The 23,167-nt window shown below is 36.0% G+C and overlaps 2 protein-coding genes across 3 annotated transcripts in view; one reads left to right on the top strand and one right to left on the bottom strand.

The window, feature by feature from the left end:
* The window catches only part of mindy3 (MINDY lysine 48 deubiquitinase 3), a 41,339-nt gene extending 40,521 nt beyond the window's left edge, over positions 1-818 (bottom strand). Inside the window, exon 1 of one of the 2 annotated variants that reach the window (XM_059567951.1) lies at positions 189-818. In XM_059567951.1, the coding sequence (XP_059423934.1) occupies positions 189-282 (94 nt within the window). In that variant the 5' untranslated portion in view covers positions 283-818. The remainder of the gene's footprint in view (positions 1-188) is intronic. The other variant, XM_059567952.1, reaches the window with a different exon arrangement.
* Positions 819-1,582: 764 nt separating this feature from the next.
* The window catches only part of si:dkey-12j5.1 (uncharacterized), a 111,885-nt gene continuing 90,300 nt past the window's right edge, over positions 1,583-23,167 (top strand). Inside the window, exons 1-8 of the mRNA XM_059567950.1 lie at positions 1,583-1,745; positions 2,090-2,190; positions 3,841-3,987; positions 4,137-4,286; positions 7,672-7,778; positions 10,315-10,438; positions 12,427-12,543; positions 14,374-14,442. Coding sequence (XP_059423933.1) covers positions 1,679-1,745; positions 2,090-2,190; positions 3,841-3,987; positions 4,137-4,286; positions 7,672-7,778; positions 10,315-10,438; positions 12,427-12,543; positions 14,374-14,442 — 882 coding nt within the window. The 5' untranslated portion in view covers positions 1,583-1,678. The remainder of the gene's footprint in view (positions 1,746-2,089; positions 2,191-3,840; positions 3,988-4,136; positions 4,287-7,671; positions 7,779-10,314; positions 10,439-12,426; positions 12,544-14,373; positions 14,443-23,167) is intronic.

The following is a 23,167-nucleotide window of genomic DNA, read 5'->3' as shown; positions in this document are numbered from 1 at the left end:
CAAGCAGTCAGGCTGAAGTAACATGATCTTGGCATTGGTCTTCTTTGCTGACCATTGCAGATTTTACAATACAAGTAATGGATGTATATCATTTAAACTGATAGTTTCAACCTTGAAAATCTGAGTAAGCATTCGTAAGACTTATTTTAGTATCTATTAAAGCATCAAAAACTATGAAGACCGCTTACCTTGTGACCACCTGCGGAAGAGGGATGCAGGCACTCCTCCGCCACCGGGTCTGCCCCACACCAGATCCACTACTTCTTTATTAGTATCTGACATTTCTGTTCTTGCTTTTCGTCAATATTAACTCAAACCATGCATCGAGACCAATGAAGATCCTAGTGACAGCTAACCGCTGTAGTGCACGCGACGTGGCTAGCGAACTCGTCCTGAACGTTAGCTTTTCAACACACAGCCCGTAACAGCAAACCGCAACAGCTCGATTAACCTACAGGTTCGCTTTGTGTCTGAAATTAATGTTATTTTACGTCTTATGTGGTATTCAGTTCCTTCGAGATTTCTGTTTGGTCTGTTTAACTGAACAGGCCTGGTAACGTTATGTCCTCGCTGAAGAAACTCACTCACCATTCGGTTTGTTGCTTGTTGCGTTATTAAACGTCCAAAACAAACGTTTAGCTCTTTCACCAGACAGCCCGTTTTAAGAGTAACGTTAGTTAACGACTGTCAAGTCCGCTCGACAAGAGTAAATACGGAGAAATTCAATGAAAAATGCTTGCTGAGGTAACCAACAGAGTGCTCTATGAGCCATTCAGTTTATTTACTACGTGCTTCTACCTCAAGTTCGACTTTGTGTGAGAGATTGGTTCAAATCGAGAAGGTTCTGGTGACGTCGAGAAAGAGAGAGGTCTGATTGGTCATTCCGCCCATCATTCATTTGGCAACGTCGAGTGTTGTGTTGTTCCCGCCTACAATACGGAGGCTGAGCTTGAATATACAGAAAGCTTCGCTAAGCAATGTTATATAATACATTCTTAAAATACCAACTGTGAAGCAGGCGCACCCACAGAGGCTATAGTGATATCTTGCCAACAATGTATCCTAACATAGTGTACAGTGAATAGATGGACAGAAAATAATGCCCAAATTTAACATTGTAAATAAATAAACACTGAAAATTTGGACTGTATAATGCAAGGTACCTTCGGGTAACGAGGCAAATTTGTACACATGATATTTATAAATTGGCAATGAAATAGTTAATAATGAAAAATTGCTGAATACACTTAATTTTAAAAACGTATATAATTCTTTAGACAATTTTTCTTGCAGTTTTAATTTATTTACATTTTAGCATGTATAGTCATTTATTTTCACTACAAATATTTCAATGAATAAAATAAACAGTATTTAATAAATCCCTTTCCATTGTTTGTACGATCCATTCAAGCAACGCTTCTTGCACTGAGAAATGCCCTGAGAAGAGAAGCAGTTATATACGTTTCAACAACAGAAGCACCAAAAAAAATAAAAATTCCTTGGTGACTTTTATTTTGTTAAAGATGTGACTTAACAGGAAGTCAATCACGTTGCATTGCGTACCTTCCCATGCGTAAGCCCATGCGTACTTTCTCGTTGGCAAGTGGACGCTGTTCTAGAAGAGAAGTATTTTCCTCTATAAAAAGTGACATAAATTCACAAATTTGATCTAACAGCAATGGGCGGACAAGCAAAATCTAAAAAGAAAAACAAAGCTAAAAGAAAAGACACTAAACCAACTGGAGGTATGTCAGTTTTAAGAATATATAGTGTTAAACGGTCTGACCATATTGCTTGTATTTCACTACAATAATGACTTTAAACCCCCCCCCCCTTTTTTAAATGCCACATTAATTAAAGCTGTCTCTTGATATAGACTGTTTGATTTGACAGTAAGGGTTTAATGTAAACATGTCATTTAATATCCATGTGATCTGATTAATGCTATGTAGAGTTTATTGAAGAAGGATTGTCAAACTTGTCATAGCTGTGCTTAACATATTCACATTTAACAGACTTTGCAGCTGAATCCTGTTCAGGAAGGTTTGCTTATGTGAGTGGTTTGTGAAAATCTGTTCTTGATGTCCAGGTGCCTTGATGTCCCCACAGGAGAGAATGAAAGCCAAGATGCAGGAAAGAGCCAAAAAGAAAACAGCTGAAAAATACACAATTGATCAACTAATTGAAAAGGTAATATATTTCCTATAATGACGTCTTAAAGGGTTAGTTCGCTCAATTTGCAAAATTGTGTCATTAATAACTTACCCTTATGTTGTTCCAAACCCGTAAGACCTCCGTTTATTTTTGGAACACAGTTTAAGATATTTTAGATTTAGTCCGAGAGCTCTCAGTCCCTCCATTGAAGCTGTGTGAACGGTATACTGTCCAGAAAGTTAAGAAAAACATCATCAAAGTAGTCCATGTGACAACAGAGGGTCAGTTAGAATTTTTTGAAGCATCGAAAATACATTTTGGTCCAAAACTAGCAAAAACTATGACTTTATTCAGCATTGTCTTCTCTTCCGTGTCTGTTGAAAGGCAGTTCAAAACAAAGCAGTTTGTTATATCCGGTTCGTGAATGAATCATTCGATGTAACCGGATCTTTTTGAACCAGTTCACAAAATCGAACTGAATCGTTTTAAACGGTTCGCGTCTCCAATATACATTAATCCACAAATGACTTAAGCTGTTAACTTTTTTTAATGTGGCTGACACTTCCTCTGAGTTCAAACAAACCAATATCCCGGAGTAATTCATGTACTCAAACAGTACACTGAGTGAACTGCTGTGAAAAAAGAACTGAAGATGAACACCGAGCCGAGCCAGATAATGACTCGTTCACGAGTCAAGAACCGTTTCTGTCAGACGTGTCCGATTCGAGAACCGAGGAGCTGATGATACTGCGCATGTGTGATTCAGCGTGAAGCAAACCGACACACAGAGCGTCTGAACCGAACTGATTCGTGGTGATCTAACTGATTTTGGTGATTGATTCTGAACTGATTCTGTGCTAATGTTATGAGCCCAGGTAAACCGAAGGCTTGCAATCATCGCCAACGACGCCTAACATCGAGCGCAAAAGAACCGGTGAACTGTTTTCTTCAACCGGTTTATTGAATCGAACTGTCAGAAAGAACTACTGGTGATCCGAGAACCGATGCAACCGGTTCTTGACTCGTGAACGAGTCATTATCTGGCTCGGCTCGGTGTTCATCTCTCTCTTCACAGCAGTTCAGTCAGTGTACTGTTTGAGTACATCAATTACTCCGGGATATTGGTTTGTTTGAACTCAGAGGAAGTGTCAGCCACATTAAACAAATTAACAGCTTAAGTCATTTGTGGATTAATGCTTATTGGAGACGCGAACCATTTAAAATGATTCAGTTCGATTTGGTGAACTCGAATGATTCGTTCGCGAACCGGATATGACAAACTGCTTTGTTTTGAACTCTCTCACAACAGACACGGAAGAGAAGACAATGCTGAATAAAGTCGTAGTTTTTGCTATTTTTGGACCAAAATGTGTTTTCGATGCTTCAAAAAATTCTAACTGACCCTCTGATGTCACATGGACTACTTTGATGTTTTTCTTACCTTTCTTGACATGGACAGTATACCATACACACAACTTCAATGGAGGGACTGAGAGCTCTCGGACTAAACCTAAAATATCTTAAACTGTGTTCCGAAGATGAACGGAGGTCTTACCGGTTTGGAACGACATGAGGGTGAGTTATTAATGACATAATTTAGATTTTTGGGTGAACTATCCCTTTAAAGACATGAAATATTAGTGTTTGTTTTCAGACTGTACTACTGTACCTCTCTTTTCTTCTAAGACTGAAGAGTGTGTAGACAACTTTGACTTTGACATGGCCAGGCTGTACTGTCAGCGAGCGCTGGATATTGAACCCACTAACCTGAACCTCCTGGACACCATGGGGAACATCTGCAGTGAGCTGGGAGATATAGAGAAAGCTAAACAGATATCCTTTAAACGTACTACCACAGTACATACAAATCACTTGAATATGTTTATCCTGTACTATCCTCGTAAAGCCTCTAGTCTTGTTTTTCCTTTTCTTGAAGAGCGCATGATTGTATTTGAGTGTTACGGTCCCTAACAGTGGTATACGTGTATCTGAAGGCTGTGGAGCTCAGTCCAGAGGAGGGCCATAGTAAGTACATGTACCTGGGGCAGATTCACACAGGCAGAGAGGCTGTTCAGTACTTCAGTAAAGGAACTGAGGTCATGCTCAACGTCATGGACAAACACACCAGTGAGGCAAGACACTGCTGATACATGCACAGTTCAAGCATTTTACATAGATATTTAGGTGACTTGATTATTTCATTTATACATTTGCATACACTACCATTCAAATGTTTGGGATTTGGGATTATGGAAAGAAATTTGTTCTAAAACATAATAATTCTGTCAAATAAATTATGTTCCTTTGAACTTTCTGTTCTTTAAAGAATTCTGAAAAAAATATTTATCATGGTTTTCACAAAACTATTTAGTAGAGGTAGACCGATAGTGGATTTTGCCAATATCGATAGCTAGGTTGGACCACACTGGACGATACAGATTAATTAAATTTAAAATGGATACTGAACAAAAAATAAAATGGTGCTATATTAAAAAAACAAAAACATTACTGAACCATACTATTAGTAGTAGAAGTAGTAGTAGTAATAATAATAGTATTTTTACTATTATTATTACTAATAGTAATAGTTATAGTAAATGCTGAAATTACCACACTCTAATAGGGCACCTATGAAATCAGTTGAATTTTTTCCTAAATTCCATTTTTTTTATGGAACAGTTTGTTTTTCTGTATTCTGTTTTTTCCATTAAAATTCTTCTCCACTTCTTTTTAATAGTTAAATTAGAGTTTATTAATCAAAAAGAAAGTCTAATTATTTAAAATCATGTAACTTATAAATTTTCACATCAATGAGGCATAGATAAGTTTGAAGCAAATTGAAAGAGCGGTGTATGTTACGGCTCTATAAATGAAGGATACAGATTTTATTAGAGCCACAGAATGACTTAAACGTTTCAATGACATGTTCAGTATACAATTAATTATAACCGTTAACAATGAATCAGGTGAATATAATGTAATTTAATGGAAAACTATGTGAATGGCGGTCTGTGGTGCAGCAGAATTTTCTGTCAGCAGCATTTAAATCCGGGTCTGAAGTTTCTCGCTCTGTTCAGCGTGCAGCATCATGTGTCTAAATAAACAGCATGTGCTGTCAGTGATTCAGCCACTAGAGGCCACTCTCGCACTGTATAATGAAAACGGACCCTTCTCAGCCGCTCCAGCAATGGATGCATCCCAGAAAACTATCGGCATGGATTTTTGCCGATAATAACTGATTGTTCCAGGAATCAACTATACATTTACACTTTAAAACAACAATTTTCTATTTTAAAAATTTTAACATTGGTCGACCTCTACTATTAAGCAGTTCAGTTGTTTTCAACAGTGATAATAAGAAATGTCAAATTAGAATGAATTCTGAAGAATCTTGTGACACAGAAAACTAAAATAATGGCTCTTGAAAATTCAGCTTTGCCGTCACAGGAATATATTACATTTTTTAAATAGAAAATTTTTGTTTTAAAGTGTAAATGTATGTTGCAAAATTAATGTACTCTATTTTTGATAAAAGAAATACAGCTTTGTTCAACATAAGAGACTTCTATCAAATCCTGTTTAAAAAATCTTACCAACAGCAGTCTTTTGAATGGTAGTCCACATGTTATTGGCAGATGTTTTCTTATAAGAGGAACTTGCGAATCCAGGTAAAATGTAAATGAGACCAGAGATATTTTTACATAGTGAAGTTAAAACCAGGGTTATATCTAGTTAAATATTCTGAGATTTCCATTTAAACGAGTGCTTGTTACAGTAACATTAGCAAAAACAAATTCAAAACCATCTGAAATTTGACGAATGTTGTCACATAAGTGTTTTTTTCTTCTTTTCTCAAACAAACACTCCAAAAAAATTCTAAAATGTCTGTACAGAAACTGATGAAGAATCAACCTACTCTACTAAATGCAGAAATGTAAATGTACTCCGATTAATCTTCGTGACAGCTAGTGGGCTAGTTTGAGTAGCAATTGGGTGGGTTTTGTTGTGAAAACCTGGCAGCCCTGTAGTTAATACTGCAAGAGAAGAGAAGAGCAGAGAACATACAGTTCTAATCAAGTAAATATAAAAGATACAAGTACTAAGATGAGTCCGTAAGTTATACCTAGAATAAACCACAACACAGTATGTGTACAGTTGTAGAAGGTTAACACAGTAAATTTGATGCGACTGTATGTATTTTAAAGTTCGACAAGGCTGAAAATAAGAGAGACTATCGGAGACCAGATGTAAACAGAATTTCACTCCCTAAGATACAAAGGAATTGTCAATTTGTTTAGAAGCCTGAGAGCTTTGGCTAATGAATAATGGATGTATTTTATTTTCCCAATGGATGGCACTTTCTTTGCATTGATTACTAAGTTAGCTGCTGAATCAGAGTAATGCTTTCTGGAAGGCACAGAATTAGCACTGACATAATAGCAGGAGGCATTTAGTTATGCTGAGCTGGTCTCATAGAATGCCTGTGTGCGCTGCTTGTGTCAGTCTAGTGTCTACACAGGGCAGGTAAATGGAACAGACAGAAGCCAGATGTAAGTAGAGAGTTATTGAAAACCAGTTGGTCACAGACATTGTTTTACAGCAAAGCAAACTGTAATCAATTGCAATGACCACACAGGCCCTGCATACACTACTGTGAATTAAATTCAGATGCTATGAATAATGCTCTGAGCATTGTGGCAGCATTAAATGCACATCCTCTGTGGTCTAAATTTACTTGTCTTGAGGGATAGTTGTATTAGTTTGAACAAAGAGGAGTCAGCTGTAGGATTTATTTAGTGCTAAATATGCAGTTGAATCTTTCAGCACTAGAGGGCAATAAAACATAAGCAGAAAAAAAAAATCCTATTTTTAATCATTTAAATTGAGTAAGATTATCTTAATATGTTATATGAATATTGTTATAACAATATATTCATTCAAAAATTTCTTTAAAAATCATCCTGCAACCCTGAGGTCCCTGGAGAATCACTGCTGACAATGTGCATGTATTATAACTGTCAATATCTTCTAAACATCTTGAATGTGTGTTAGAAACATCATTGTAATTGATACAAAAATTTCAAACAATATAAGATTTATAAAATGTTATCATAAGAATTATTCAGCATTCAGCATAAAAATAGAAAACTTTTATGCTATGTGTGCTATGAAAGGTTAAAGAAACATAAAATAAATAAAAGAGAAGTCTTCTGAAGCCATACGAACAGGTGGCATATTTATTTTGAGAGTCTCGGTGGAATAATGACTTAAATTTGGTCTGTTCATTACTCACAGCTATCATGTTGAAATATAGAGCATGATATCTATGGTGATTTTGGTCCTTTTTGGAATTTGAGAGCCACTAGGATGAGCTGTTCATTTTTAAATTCCACTTAAAAAAAAAAAAACCTTAGGCTGGTTTGGAAAAACAAGGTGAGTCAACAATGAAAGGGTGCATTATTATTATTATTATTATTATTTTATTTCATTGTCACATGTGGTTCTGTGTTCTGATAGGCTAGCATATTCGGAGCGGCTGCATTTCCATCTGTCTGTGCCGTCTCAAAGAAGGACGTGTCTGTGGCCTTCTGTTCCATCGCTGAGATCTTCTTCACAGATCTCTGGTAAATATCTGCCTTTTTTTACACAGATATATTCTGGCTCCTGTTCAACCTCTGCCCATCTTTGTTTGCTTTGGCCTTTCTAGTTTTTTTTTTTTTTTTTCTCAACCTTTTTGGCTTTCTGTACCTGTTGAGATATGACACAGACACGCACACCTGGGACGCTGGAGACTGGAGCCCATCTGCTCTGAGACCTGCAGAAAAGATCTAATCACAGACTGGTTGATAGAGGGATAGAATTCAGGATTGGAGTAATGATATGGTAGGAGAGAGATGAAAAGTAGATGTGGAATAGAGATGCGTTTAGTTGTTGATTGCCGAGGATCTTGGCTCGACGTGACTTCTTTCAAACCCTGAGATTGAAATGCAAAGCATGAGGGAAAGGTCAGGTTTATTGACTAAGTAAGCTCCATACCATTTTCACACATCGTTGTACATTATGAAGGTACAGCAGCAGCCTCTAGCAAAGTACAGTACGTCTCCATACCTTTCCTCTTGATGTACTGTATAGTTGTACGTGTGTATCGGGGTTGTTGTTGTGGTAGATGTTTGCTGCAGGCGATAACTGGAAAATCAAGAGGGGCTGGAAAGAGTTTATGTGTGTGTGTGTGTGTGTGTGTGTGTGTGTGTGTGTGCGCGCGCTAACAAATAACATTTTCTTCACTAGTGTTGATGCCCTTGGGTGCTGTGGAAACTCTTGTTTAGTTCAATTATTGGTCAAACTTGTAATTTTTTGGTGTAGACATTGTACCCATACAGAGCTAAAATATCCAGTGTGTGTTACTTTGAAATAGTTCCAAAAATGCATTTAATTCTAATATATATTTGATGCGTCCCATTTTGGTATCTTCATTAAATTTAAAAAGCATATTTAATGCAAGTAAAGTGTATAATGTTTCAGATAACTTTGTAAAAATAAAATTCAAACAATGGTTGAAATAATGTTCCATAATCATTCAGTGTAACAGATATATGGATGTAAAAATGAAACAACATACTAAATCTGACGTGTACTCATTAAAATATTTAAAATAAATATTAATTACTCTTATTTTTTTAATATTTTAAAGTATTAAAAAAATTACTGAAAAATGGGCAAAACCTGTAAAATAAAAAAATTAAGATTTAAAAATGCAGTTGATTTAGTTTTAGGACCTGCAATGTGATTTGTGAAGTCAATGTTAAGTCTTTTAAGGTCATCAAATGATTTTTGTTCTAAATATGCCTGAGATTTTTTGGTATTATATGAACTATTTTTACACTGAATGGTATTTTACTAAATATCTTTTGTAAATCATGATAAAAATATATGATTGTCATTTTTTTTTTTTTTTTGCTCAGAAAACTTTTATTATTTCTTTGACCCGTAATATTCATCTATATGCAGTATATCTATGTGCACATGCAAAAAAAAAAAAAAATGTATGTGTGGTTTCAGGAGGCTCTAAATATTTATTCTAAATTTAGAAAGTTCAAACTTATTTATCAGGTTTTTATGATTAAATGCACACTTCTTACAACCTTTACCACTTTCCTTTCATTTTGGGTTGGGCAAAATACTGATAGACGGTGCTTATTGAATGTTATAAGTTATTTTTGCCACTTGAGCGGTTAAATACACATAAAATGGCAATCTTTGCAAGTATCCTCATACACAGTAATCTAGGTCTTAAGTGAAAGCAAACAACTGAGAAAGAAAACAGTATATTAGATCCAGACAGCTCTTAAAGTGACAGCAGCCTAATGGTGATTTTTATTTTTTCCCACTGCGTGGTATAACTCTGTTTGGCTTGGGTTATGTTTCCACGGTAGTTAAGTACCACTTTAGAGTGGGCAGGATTATACACGTCACAACCACTGATCTATATCACAACCAAGAGCCGAGTGACCTCCTGAAAAACTTTTGTTATGTGTCGCCCCATCAAGCTCTCACTGTACCTGCTCCTTGACTATCAATGAGAGGAACATCTCTACTTCCTCAACAGACCATGAAACAGCAATTTTTTGGTTGTTAAAAAAAGGTGCGCTCGTTCAAAGTGGTTGCATTCGATCCTTCACTGATTGTGCTGATTTAAATACAGTAAAGGGGCTCTGGTGTGTTCACTTCTCACTGTTGTGTGTGTGTACTTGGATGGGTTAAATGCAGAACACCAATTCCGAGTATAGGTTACCATACTTGACAAATGTCACGACTTTCACTGTCTAATCAAACAAAAACTGAGAGAAAATCTCTCACTGCTCTTGACGAAATCGTTCCTATTACCTTGTACCTCATTCTATCCTGCTTCCTTTTTTCCTATATTGCTTCTTCTCATCCTATATCTCTCACTTTATATCATTACCTATTATATTGTTCTCTTCTTATCCTTTCTTAGTATCTCTTGTCTTTTTAATTAAGGTATTGATTGATCATAATTTCTTTGAAAATATTTGCACACCGGTATTTATGAAAAATATTGTATTTGCACATGAGTTTAATATCCCTGACTGGCTTTTATGTGCTTTAATTAGCTTTCTAACTCTTTTTATTGTTTGGCAGCATGGAGGAGGGCGCTGCTGACCGTTGCAAAGAGGCCATCGACAAAGCTTTACAGTACGACGAGCACAACCCTGAAGCTCTCCAGTTGATGGCCAGCTACTTGTTCAGCATAGAGAAAACTGAGGTAAGACAGGACAACTGTGGAGTGAATTACCCAGAGTTCCCTCACTGTCTCTCTAGTTCACTGCAGAGTTCTGAGCAGTGGGTCATTATGCGTTCATAATTAGTGTAGGTGGAGAATAGCTGAGTCATGTATTTCTGAGGAGACACCGATAGAAATTATGTGAGAGAACGAGTGACTAAGAAAGACAGGTTTTGGGCATCTACAATGGTTTTTGTATGAGGGATAGGCAACAATGGCAGATGAGAGAGTTAGGTCACAGTTAATGAATTACAAGCCATTAATAAAACAAGCTTATTGAAAATGACTCAATGTGGGACAGATTTACTCCTAGTGCGCTTTGATGCAGTCCTCACTGAACCACTAGGGGGCAAACAGACATAAGCCCAGCACGTTTGAGTTGAGCTTTTCTTGTATTATTTGTGGGTATTTTCACTTTAGAAGACACTTCCATTTCCCTTCAAAGATCTGACAGCAAAACTTGACTGAACAATCATAAACCTGAGTCTTTTTGTGTCCTCTAACTTCTAACCTCTAAGGTTTGTACTTTTTCCATCTCATCCTGTCACTGCTTCTCATCCAGTTTTTCCTCCCTCTTGTCATTTACCACGTTCTCTTATTCTTATTTACAGCATGCTATTTTCTATGTTCCTCTCATGTTTTACTATTTCCTCTCATTCAGTACCATTTTCTCTCATCCTAAACCACTGCTTTTTGTTCATACTATTTCCTACTTCACAACATATATTCCAACTTCATAGTGACTTCCTCAACATATTCTATGTTCAGTTCTTCCTTTCATCTCATGTATTGTTCCCTCATGTCCTTTATCAATTTCTCTTATCTTCTTCCTTTCATCCAATATCACATATTATTCACTTGCTATTTCCTACTTATGGTCATAACATACAGTGGGAATTCCTGTCATGCTGTAAGGTCTCCTCTCATCTTATATTACTTTCTCTCACTCTTACTTCCTTTGTCCTATCACACTTCCTTTATTCTACTTTCACTCCTCCTATCCTACTTTATTTCGTCTTGTACTACTACCTGTTATCCTACTTTTTAATTTCCTTTCATGCTTTGCTACTTCCTCTGTCTATACTACTACTTATTGCTCATGCTATTTTTTTACAGTACTTCTTTGCATCATATACAGTACCACTTCCTCTCATCCTTTATCACTTCCTCATCTCATTTTCTCTCACCCTGACCTATTTCCCTTCATCCTTTTCTGTATTTTACCTCCTCATACCACTACCTGTTATTCTACTTTCTGTCACCTACTCTCATCCTTTACTACTTTCTATTACCTGTGCATTTTCCTACTTCTCATCATATACAGTTCTACTTCCTCTAAATCTTATTTCACTTCCTCTCATTCGGACTTATTGTTTCTTACCTACTTCCTCTTATCCTTTACTACCTGTCATTCTATTCTGTGACTTCCTCTTATCTGACAACACTTCCCCTCATCTTATAGAGCTTCCTGGTGTCCTGTTCTACTTCCTGTCATTTTATTCCTCGTCCTAGTTTCTTATATCTTTCTATTTTCTCTGTTACAAGTTTTCTCCTCATTCCATCTTGTTTCCTATCTCATCATCTTACTTCCTCTCTTTGTATACCAGTTTTTAATGGCCCTGTTTCTTGCTTCTTTGCATCATATGCGTCTTTCTCTTCCCAACCTAATTCCTGTTTTCCTGTCCTCAACATATTCTAATCCCTTTTATCTTTTCATACTATCTTACTTCCTTTCATCTCATACCACTACCAGTTATCCTAATTTCTCTCACTTCCTTTCATCCTATACCACTTCCCCTCTTCTTGTAGAGCATCCTGTTGTCCTATCCTACTACTTGTCATCCTGTTCTACTTCCTAAATCCTCATATCCTAGTTCCTCTCATCCTATACCTTTTCCTGAAAGAGGCATATTTTTTTACAATCAGCATAACTAGAGGAGCGGCTCTTTCAGTTTTATGTTTTTTTGCAGGAGGGGCGTGAGTACCTGAAGAAGAGCGTGTCGTCATGGTTGCCTAGCCTACAGAAAGAGGAAGAATCAATGGCGAGCACAGAGCATGACATGGAGGAGGACGAAGATCAGAATAAGGTGTGAGCACAGGTGTTTGTGTTCCAAAGGCAACAGAGAGATAACGATAGGATGCATCATGACCTTTTCTTTGACCTCTTTCTGATGGCATGGAACGAAAAAGTACTGCACTTAAAAAGTTTTTAGTCTGAGAAAGATAAGGAAAGAAAAGAAACAAACTAGCTTATTTTATCTTTTCATTTTTCTCTCAATACCAGGCCAAGGCTGTGGCAGTCTGCCGCAAGGGTGGCCCTGGGGCCACACACACACACACACACACACACACACACACACACACACCCTTCATCAAGTGACCACGCTTCACCGCTTACAGTCTTGTTCTTAATTGTTTTTTTGCTTAAGGCAACAAGTTTCATGCTTATTCAAAGATATATTTTAATTTCCGTGTGACTAAATGAAGTTAAGGAGGGCTCTACGCGGCTGAAGAAACTGAAAAACAAGCCTCACCTGAACTGACTCGCTGAGGGAATTTAAAAAAGTTGTTTACTTTCCTGCTGGTTAAAATTTCAGGAAACTCTCTGGCATTAGACATAAATTTGTCATATGTAGATGCTGCTTTGTGACGTGTGCACAGAAAATCTTGGCAGGCAGGAGAGTATGTGCCTGTTTAAAGCATGATGTAATCCGGGTTCAGAGCTCTTATCAACCCTTTTATTAAAAAAAACATTTATTCAGTAAAGAGATGAGAGTTTGTTTGTACAGTATACAGTGCAACATCACAGACAGGCTACAATTACCACAACAGATGAAGTGGCCTTGATGGTGTGATGATATATAGACTAAGTAAATAGTGTTTATAAAGTGGCATTATTGAAATGTCTATTGAGACTTTAAAAATTTTAGTAATTCAACTTTTATTTATTTAATGGACCATTAGTCAAATGCAAATCTAAAAATGTTTCCCTTTTTCTTGATTAGTTAACAATACACTATTTGGCTTTTTTTCTGTCCTTAAATAGTTATTTAACACCTGTATTATTTCCAGTAATGTCATGAAGAAAATGACCTACCAATTTTAAGCAATGTTGTGAGTAAGAATGAGATTTATCAAAGATTTACTGAAAGCATTTGTGGTATACTGCTGATTACCATTCACAATACCTTCAACATCAACTTTAAAGGTACACTCCACTATCTTTGAAAATAGGTAATAGCAGAGGTGCTGCGGACTATTTTCTGGCGCTGCGTAATATCAGTAGCTTTATAATGTTATTCATAGACATTTTCCAGTAGATGCAATACAAACAATATTCAGAAATAAACAATGTACATTTAAAAGACAAGCAGTTAATACTTTTATTCAGTAAGGACACATTAAATAGAGCAAAAGTGACTTTTACATGGGTACAAACAAAAGATTTATATTTCAAATAAATTCTAAAAATCAAGCAGCAAAACAGTTTTCAGTAATAATTAAAACGGTTTCATGAACGCAAAAGCAGCATATCGTAATGATTTCTGATGAATCATTTGGCACTGAGGACTGGAGTAATGGCTACTTAAAAATCAGCTTTGGCAATACAGGAATAAATTGCATTTTTAAATCTATGCAAATAGAAAAAAGTTATTTTAAAATATAATAATATTTCACTGTATTTTTGAAAAAAATTAATCCAGCCTTGGTGAGCAGAAGGGTCTCTTGTCAAAAACAGTAAAAAAAAGTGTATTTATTTTCTAATTAATTTTTGTAAATTAGCTGTTAAAGAGTAGCATTTGTTCTATAAATATGAAAAATAAGTTTTCATAATTTTCTTTATCAAATTACATCGTCTTTTTTTAAAAACAAATTTACTTTTCAGTTAATATTTACAGTTTTGTTTTTTGTTTTAGAGCAACATCCCGCCTTATGAATCCAGAATAACAACAGCCAAACTGCTGATCGAGGCCGAAGAATATGAGGTAAGATGATGGTCTAGATCAACACTTTTAAGAAGAACATTCCAAATGTTTCGATCTGTTTAGAGAATTCATGTTGCAGAATGTTCAACTTCACTGCTCCTCGGCAAGGCTGACGTGAAATGTCAGTGAATGTTGAAGAGGAGCGTAAAGTACCTGTCAGTAATTCTTTGAGGTGTTAGTAATGCCGTCCTCTATACCGGTTCAGCTGATGAGCTGTTCTCAAGCTACTGGGTTAGAAATCATTTCATAAGAGTGCATTGGATCCATTCTAGAGTCAGTCTTTATTTATCCAGTGTGAGCACAGTTTAATCCAAGACAATCCACTCTTGCTGTGAAAGCACATTTAAAGACCTATAAAATACATCTTGTACAAGTACACTAATATTAGCTACATGTCTAACAAACCGGCTTAAAGCTGTCAGTGTTGTGTGTAATGAGGAGGTTTAATGTGAGCTCTACTGCAGCTGTAGAGTAAACCATCACCCAGTGTGTTCTTATACTGTATAATTGTCAGCAGGACAGTTATTTACTACCTAAAGATGACTTTTCTGTGGCTGCTCTTAGGCTGGTGAAAGGAACAAATTGGTTAGCTGTTCTTGTAACCCATAAGGAATTATTAATATTATTATTATTACTAAAGAAACACTTTTGAATGCATGTGTTCCTGCTCCTATTGAATGCATGTTAACACAGTAATGATGTCATGCTGTCTAGGTATAGGCAGTTGACTTGTTTGTGAGACACAAATGTTCAGAAGCTGATGTGAATTGTATAGTCCTTCAGTGTTGGTTAGTAGTTTTAGTCTTTTGTATCAAGGTGTCCCACAGCTCTCTTGGAGTTCTGAGGGAGACCGTGTTCACAGTTAATAAGGCTAAGACTATAGATTTGTTTCCCTTTAAACCCTTTTCGCTTTTTCTATCAGCACTAAGGTGTCCTTTAAATAATGCAGGATTGGTATTTTATTTGCACTTTACTGTGACCTTTGCAGTTGAGTGTGAGTGTGCAGCAGGGCTCTTTTTGTGCAGGGTGTGTGAACAGCCTGACACCCGTCCAGCACTTGGAGAGAGGTATCGGCAAAAGTGAGAGAACAGAGAATTTAAATAATAGCAAAGTGGAAAAAGGAAGAATAATGGGGTTGAGAGACTATGAAGTAGGGCAGGACCAGGATGAGATGCTGTAAGGTGAGGGAGAGAGACTGATAAATTGACAGCTGTGTGGAGCACCCTTTTCTTTAGTTCTTTTTCACACTTGCTTATGTTTGTACGGTTCATCCTGAGGAGACAGTGAAGGACTGAGGGCTGCTGCCTGACTTTTAAAAAGCATCTGCTCTCCCTTAGCTGAACATGAATAGAATCTCCTCTCAGCATGGGGAACATATTAATATTAAAACCAGTCACCTGGCTGTCTGTCAAAATGATGCCAAAGGTTGCAGGGTCAGCTCTGCGACAGCGGGTGTTTAGACAGAAGCCGGGCCCCTGGCGTCAAGGCCCTTTGATTGGACAGCTGGGAAAGGTGAGCACTTCTAAATCGAGAGAAAAAGAAGGATGGACTAATGTAGTTATCTAGAAGGCAGTCCAAGCTCCCAAGAAATCCCTGTTGGATTTGAGGATTGGGATTGAGGGAATTTAGTTTTTACCTTTTATGGATTTTTTCTAACTTTTATTAAGTATATCATCTTTTATCGAAGGAAAAAAATATCGATTTATAAGCTTTTTAACATTTCTAATTAAAACAATAGGATAAAAAGTAGAATAATTTACTAATCAAATTAAATCAGCGTTTAAGACATATGTTCTACAGGAGTGTGTTCTTCTGTGCCACAAGTGGCTTGAAGCTATATTTTCAGAAGTTTAATGAGGCTCAGAAGTCGCATCAGTTCAGTTAAATTCATAAATTCATGTTGAGGTTAATGTTTTAAATAACTACATAATTAAAATATTGTATATACCGTATTTTTCGGACTATAAGTCGCACCTGAGTATAAGTTGCATCAGTCCAAAAATACGTCATGACGAGGAAAAAATCATATATAAGTCGCACTGGACTATAAGTCACATTTATTTAGAACCAAGAGAAAACATTGCCGTCTACAGCCGTGAGAGGGCGCTCTATGATTTCAAGGGTAGACTACAGGAGCACTGAGCAGCATAGAGCGCCCTCTCTTATTTGATAAATAAGTCGCACCTGACTATAAGTCGCAGGACCAGCCAAACTATGAAAAAAAGTGCGACTTATAGTCCGGAAAATACGGTAGAAATATTAAATAATTTAAAGTTACAGGTTGTAGGACCTGTCACTAGAGGGCGCACTACCAAAACAATAACAATCGCGTGGTTTGATGATGCTAAGGAGCATTGAATGATGGGATTTGTTGTCTTCTACCCAACCGCTTTTGGCCATCAATCAGACAGAAAGATAAATCATGGATTTAACACGAGTTCAACGATTTGCGTGAGTAGATTACATACAAAGTGAATGCAAAGACGCGATCAGACTAGGGCTGCAACTAACGATTATTTTGATAATCGATTAATCTGTCGATTATTTTTACGATTAATCGATTAATCGGTTTATGTGCTTATATTTTAGCTTTTTCCATTTTTTCCCCAAGTAAATTATTAATAAATGGTCTTTATCCTTCAGCATAGATTTAAGAGATTTTAACCATTTTGCATTGTCATATCCTCATTAAAAATATACCTGGAGTTGTTTTATTGTGTTAGTAATCCTTTGTCGAACTCTTCTGCAATCAAAACACTGACCCATACTCTAGCAAATTTCACAAGGAGATATCAAATAATGTTTTCACCATGGCAGTCCTTAGAGCTCCTAAAGTAGTTTAACATCCCGGACAAAGCTTATTAAGGGATCTTTCAGAACATATTTTCACGAAGAATAAGGATAAAACAGAATAAGATTGCAGTGCGTTGTATTTTATTATTTACTGGAAAACAGCTTTATAGCTTTTGCTGTGAAATTGTAAACAATCCTTCGAAAAAAGTGCCAATGGCATGAAACCTGAATGGAACTCACAATTTAAAGTAAAATCCATCAGAAGGTTGTCCAGAAAAAAAAATTGGACACACACAAAAAACCTGCTGTGTGAAAAAGAGCAGTGAATACTTAGAAAAAAAAGTGCATTTCAAATATCTTTAAACATTTATCTCTCTCATTCAGTCATAATTAGGCTGCACGACTGAATTTTGAACTGGTAAACGACAAACTGATCACAGGACATGTTTGTAAAGCTTTAAATGTTAACTGTTAAAAAGCAATGTTATCAGCTTTTACGACTAAACATTTGCAAACAACATTGTACTGGAGAATCTGCACAAATGAAAGTCTTAGGGGCCGTTCACATATCGCGCCTAAAAACGCGTGGAAAACACTAGGCGCACCCGCTTTCTCCTCCTTTCCCAAGCGCTCGGGCAGAAGCGCCCCTGAGGCGTCTGTCTTTGCTAAGCAACCATGACGTGCTCTCTCCTTGAAGACGCGGAAATTTCAGCAAAGGATAAATGGATTTGCAGCTCAAAAAATCGCTTGCAGTAGCTCTGCTACTAAATTTATTTCAAAATGGAAATCCATATACAACTATGATCAGCTGTTCCTTTCATCTTGACTGAGCTTTTAACGTTGTTACGGGAAAGGATGAAGCTGATTGGTTAGTTCTTGTCACATGACCCGCGGTGCGCTTGCTGCATTCTGAAAAGTTGAAATGTTTTAACTCGATGCGGTGCGGTGTTGGAAATAACGAACTTGAGCGCGCAAAAGACGCGATATGTGAACGTCCCCTTAAACAGTTCAGTAGTGCAGAGTTTACAGGTTACTCTTCTTTTTTGAAGGCTCAAAGTAAAGTACTCCCACATCCTGCTGAATGCTGCAGAGACGCTGTTCGGGAAGCACGTGACATAAAACGAGGCCAGCTATTGGCTATTCGCTACTTCTCCTGCTGTACTGGCTGAGTAAAACCTCCGGTGGCTCATTACTGCCACACTTTGGTCACCGCAGATTTGAAATATGCACGAAATGAGCCGCTTACGGCAAATAAAAGTTATTTAGCAACGAATCGATGACTAAATTAGTTGACAACTATTTTAATAATCGATTTTAATCGATTAAATCGATTCGTTGTTTCAGCTCTAGATCAGACTATGGATCAGACGCGTCCTCGCGCGGGTCTAGAGACGTGATGCCCCGCGTTTGGCGTGTATGTCCCATAATACTAATCTTGTTGATCGTTATAATAGCATTAATACTCACCTGTTGAGTAAAACACAAACGAGAGCGGCATCTCTTTCTAGTTGAAGTTTGTCGCGAAGCTACTTCCGCATTTGTCCACGACACTGTTGTCATGTGGTTTCTACGTCAGTAAAGGTGGTAACAAAGGGTAACTGATGTCATTGACAGACGACTGCACTGCACCGTGGCACTGTTTAGAATGGGAATTTTCTCATTATTTACAAGTAGTAGAAAACATTAGAGATATTGTTAGTAATCAGCTGTACACAATATATCAAAATATAAAACACTAGCCTAGTGGTTTTTGGATATTTTACTGCAAATATCTTACAAATTGTACCTTTAAATAATAGAAAACATACTTTAAAAATGAAACTAAAACTGCCAGCAGGTGGCAGCAAGACACTGATTTGATAACTGAATCGTTCATTTATTTGATTCGTTTGAACAAGAGATTCATTCAGGAATGAAGTTCGTGACTCTTTATGAATAGGTATTTGAATCATTGACTCACTAGATTCATTTAAAAACGCACTTTTAAAAACCACAATTTTGACAGTATTTTACACAAATTGCATATAATGTAATGTTAAGGTATTAATATTTTTTCACTGTACATAGGTAATATTCACTTTTTTTTTCTGTAAAAATTGCAAGCATTTTTAAAGTGCAGCATAATATAATATGGTTATTTATATTTAGTGTACAGTAATTACTGTGATTTAGGCCTATATATTGGTGTTTTAATTACTAATTTCTCTTTCATCTCTATTAGAAATTGCTATATTTGTAGCCATTTCTGAGTTCAGACTTTGGTCAGATAGAAAAATTTGTGTGAGTATGTATTAACCAAAATTTATTTTTTATAACCCAAAATAAAAATAAAAAAGAAAAAAATTATAAAACATGAACAATTTAACAAAATGATCATTATTTTTAATATTGTGACATATATTGAGGGGAAATGTTGCAATACTTTGAAATAGTGATTTTCTTTAATAATTTTTTTATTTCATGTTATCCTTTGAAGGAAGAAAGTCTCTGTTCTTATTACAGGGGTAAAATGTTTGCTTGCTTTATAGATTATAGAATATGTGTGTGTCCTTGTGCCATAATGTCCTGCATGAACACATTCAATATTAGTTTTGTTGGCTATGTATGTAACTGTCAGACAGTGGCAATTCAAAATGAGTTTTGAGGACTCAGGAGAGAGTTTGTGTGTGTGTGTGTGTGTGTGTGTAGTGGCAGTGCATGCTGCATGAGCTAACTCAATATTAGCAAGGCCATTTCCTGCTCCACTCCAGCTGGGTCAAAGCCTGACACACTCTGGGACAGCACAAGATTGATGTCTTGCTTTGTTAGTGGGCTGAACAGAGGGAGGAGAGGAAGAGAGACACAGGCAGTAGGACGAGTGGGAGGATTGGAAAGAGCGAAAAGAGATATAGTTGTATGAAATGCTGTAGTTGGGAGGAGAAGGAAGTCTTGCCCTTTAGAAGTTACGAAGGTGCTGTTTAATGTCTGTAGCGAAGGACTTAATTATCTTTAAAGAGGGAGATATAAAAAACCCCTCAAACCCCAGGGACCAACACACAAGGTTATACACACACACAGACCCGTGTGGGGTTTTTCTCTTTTTGTCTGTGAACACAGTGGCATTAACCCCATCTGGATACTTATGCCATGCTTAAATTTATGAATGTCTTTGCATTAAGTAACACAATATTATACCTCTTTTCGTTTTTGTTGAACTTAAATTGGTTAAACCTAAGTAACCAAAATGACCAAGAAAGTTTCTCACATCATTTGTTTTCAGATTTCACTTTTTTTTCTAAACTGTAACTCGATGGAATTATGTGAGTTTAAAAAATGTTTAAAATTAGTGACCATTTTTTTTAAAGGGATGGGATAGTTCACCCAAAAATGAAAATCCTGTCTTTAATTTCTCACTCAAACCAGTAAGACCTTCGTTCATCTTCAGGACACAAATTAAGATATATTTTATGAAATCAAGAGTTTTCTGACCCTGCATAGACAGCAGTGCAACTACCACATTTAAGTCCCATAAAGGTAGTAAAGACATCATTAAAATATTATTCAACCTTAATTTTATGAAGCTCAGAGAATACATTGTGTGCAAAGAACCTACAACCTTTTGGTTTGTTTGCTATGCCATGCTACTCTGTGATGTGATTTGTACATGTCTGAATTTCTTACTCTAGGGTTTTGATAATGTCAGGACACCTTTATACAGGATTAACATTGTGTTAGCTATAGATGTGGCTTTTATAGTGATTTTCTCTGAGAGAAGGAACATATGACAGTCTCTTAGAGACTAAGCTGGCTTTAAGGCTTTAACACATTTCCACATCTTCACTGGGTACTAATAATGTTCTCTCTTTTTTTTCTATCTCTTTCTCATTCCGGTCTTTTGTTGTGTGTGTGTGTGTGTGTGTGTCGGAGCTCGGCGAGAGAGTCATCAGTAATTCAGATCGGCTCTGATAAGAATGATCATTTGGGAAGATAATCTCTCCCTTCGTGTCAGTCTCAGGAGGGTAAAAAAGAGCACTGAGGAGTATTTCTTAGAAGCGAGGAAGCCATGTGTGTGTTAAGGCTGAGGGTCATCTTTGGTGTTCACTTTTCGTTTCTTGGGTTGTTAAACTGTGTTGAGTTTTCATTTACTGAGAATATTATATAGTACTTTTTTTTTTTTTTTTTTTTTCTTGTTTGAATTCGTATCTGTCCAGTGCATGATGGATCTGTGTTTGTAGCTCCTTGCAAACTGCTGATGTGATTGATTACAGACAGATTGTTTTTATTTAGGTCTCCGAGATAATCTCAAAACATGTTTACTGTATTTGTCGACCGGCCCAATACAGCAACATTGGCTCAACTATGAAATCATTTTAAGGAGGAATTGTTGTTTTGGTTGTTGTTTTGTTGTTTCCAATGGCAGGTGATGAAAGAGTCTGGGAAACTTGTTTGATATTGTCAATATTTTATCTAGTACTGTTAGAGATGCAGAAATTACACACACTTACAGTAAATAGCTGAAAATCAGATTTTGAAATTAAAACTACCTGTTAAATGCCTCCCAGTATTCACAATAAATGTAACTAAAAAAAAAAAAGATATGCATGCATGTGTGATTTTACATTTAGATTACCCTACACTGTAAAAAGTAATTTGAGTTTACTTAAAACCCAGATGAAATTACTTAATTGAATTAAGGCACAACTGAATTAAGTATAATTTAAATCTCTGCTAATATATTAAAAGTATTCCTTACATATTTTGAGTTCAATTTACTTAAGCCATTTAAGTTTTCTTAACTTAATTGAATCTGTGATCTGATGAACATTACTACTCAGAATTACTGACTCCCAGAGTGCATTGCGTCATGAATAAATTATGAAATTGCTTTGTTTTACAGTTGTTTGTCTTGCAAATAAAATGGTTGTTACAATTAATAAAAATAAATTAAATTGAATTGTTACCTCTGTTGTGATTCCCGTGCTGAATGTTGAAGTCTGTGTGTGACTTCAGCATATTACCACAAATATGAAAGGACTTTGTCAATCTAATAAAAAGCTTCTCACGAAAATTCATGAAAAACAATGAAATTGTAAAAGATCACTAATAACCACAAAGCAATACACTGATGATTTAATTCAAAGATAGATCACTTTCTAAAAGCAGTCTATTTACTACTGTTCCTCCCTTGAAATCAAATAACTCCAATTTCATGTTGCATTGCGACATTAATAGGAAGAAAAATATAAAAATCCAAATAACAAAAAAAAAAAACATTTTAGGAAAATCGACATCCATTTATGAAGTCAGCTTATGTGATGTTCTCTCAAATATTTCCGTTGTATTGAAAATCCAACATTCAATATGACTTTGGGAGACGAGTGAATGCAACTAGTGAAAGATAACTGCAGACATGGAGGAAATGAGTGAAAAGTCTATTAAGACTTTTTCTTTTCTTCTTCTGTTATGTTGGACATTAGTAACATAGTGCACTGTTGCATCACACTTTTTTATTAATGTCATTGGTTCCTTTGTGGCTACTTGAATATTTAAGTGTCATTCAAAAAAAGTAAATAAATTGTTTTATTGTTTTAATTTAAGTAGCTGCAACTTAATAAAACCTAGTTAAGTATAACTAAGTAAAGGTAACTAAATATATCTAAGTGGAACAGACTTTTAATCCAACAAATCAGATTCTCTTAGGTACTTTATACTAAAGTTGTTTAGTTGAAATATTGCATTCACCTGAAAGTTTACATAACACAGTGTAATTAAGTAAATTCATCAAATTTGTAAAAATCGGTTATGTTTACTTGCTTTTCTTAGATGCAGTAATTACTTTTCTTTTTTTTCACATAAGAGTATAGAATTTGAAAATAGAGGAAAAGAATAATTTGAAAATAAGAATCTTTTTGGTGGGCAAGTAAAATTTTTAATTAAATGACACTAAATGACA

Source organism: Carassius carassius, chromosome 15, assembly GCF_963082965.1.
Source record: "Carassius carassius chromosome 15, fCarCar2.1, whole genome shotgun sequence".
Classification (NCBI taxonomy): Eukaryota; Metazoa; Chordata; class Actinopteri; order Cypriniformes; family Cyprinidae; genus Carassius; species Carassius carassius.
This window is presented reverse-complemented; position numbering and strand designations above follow the sequence as displayed.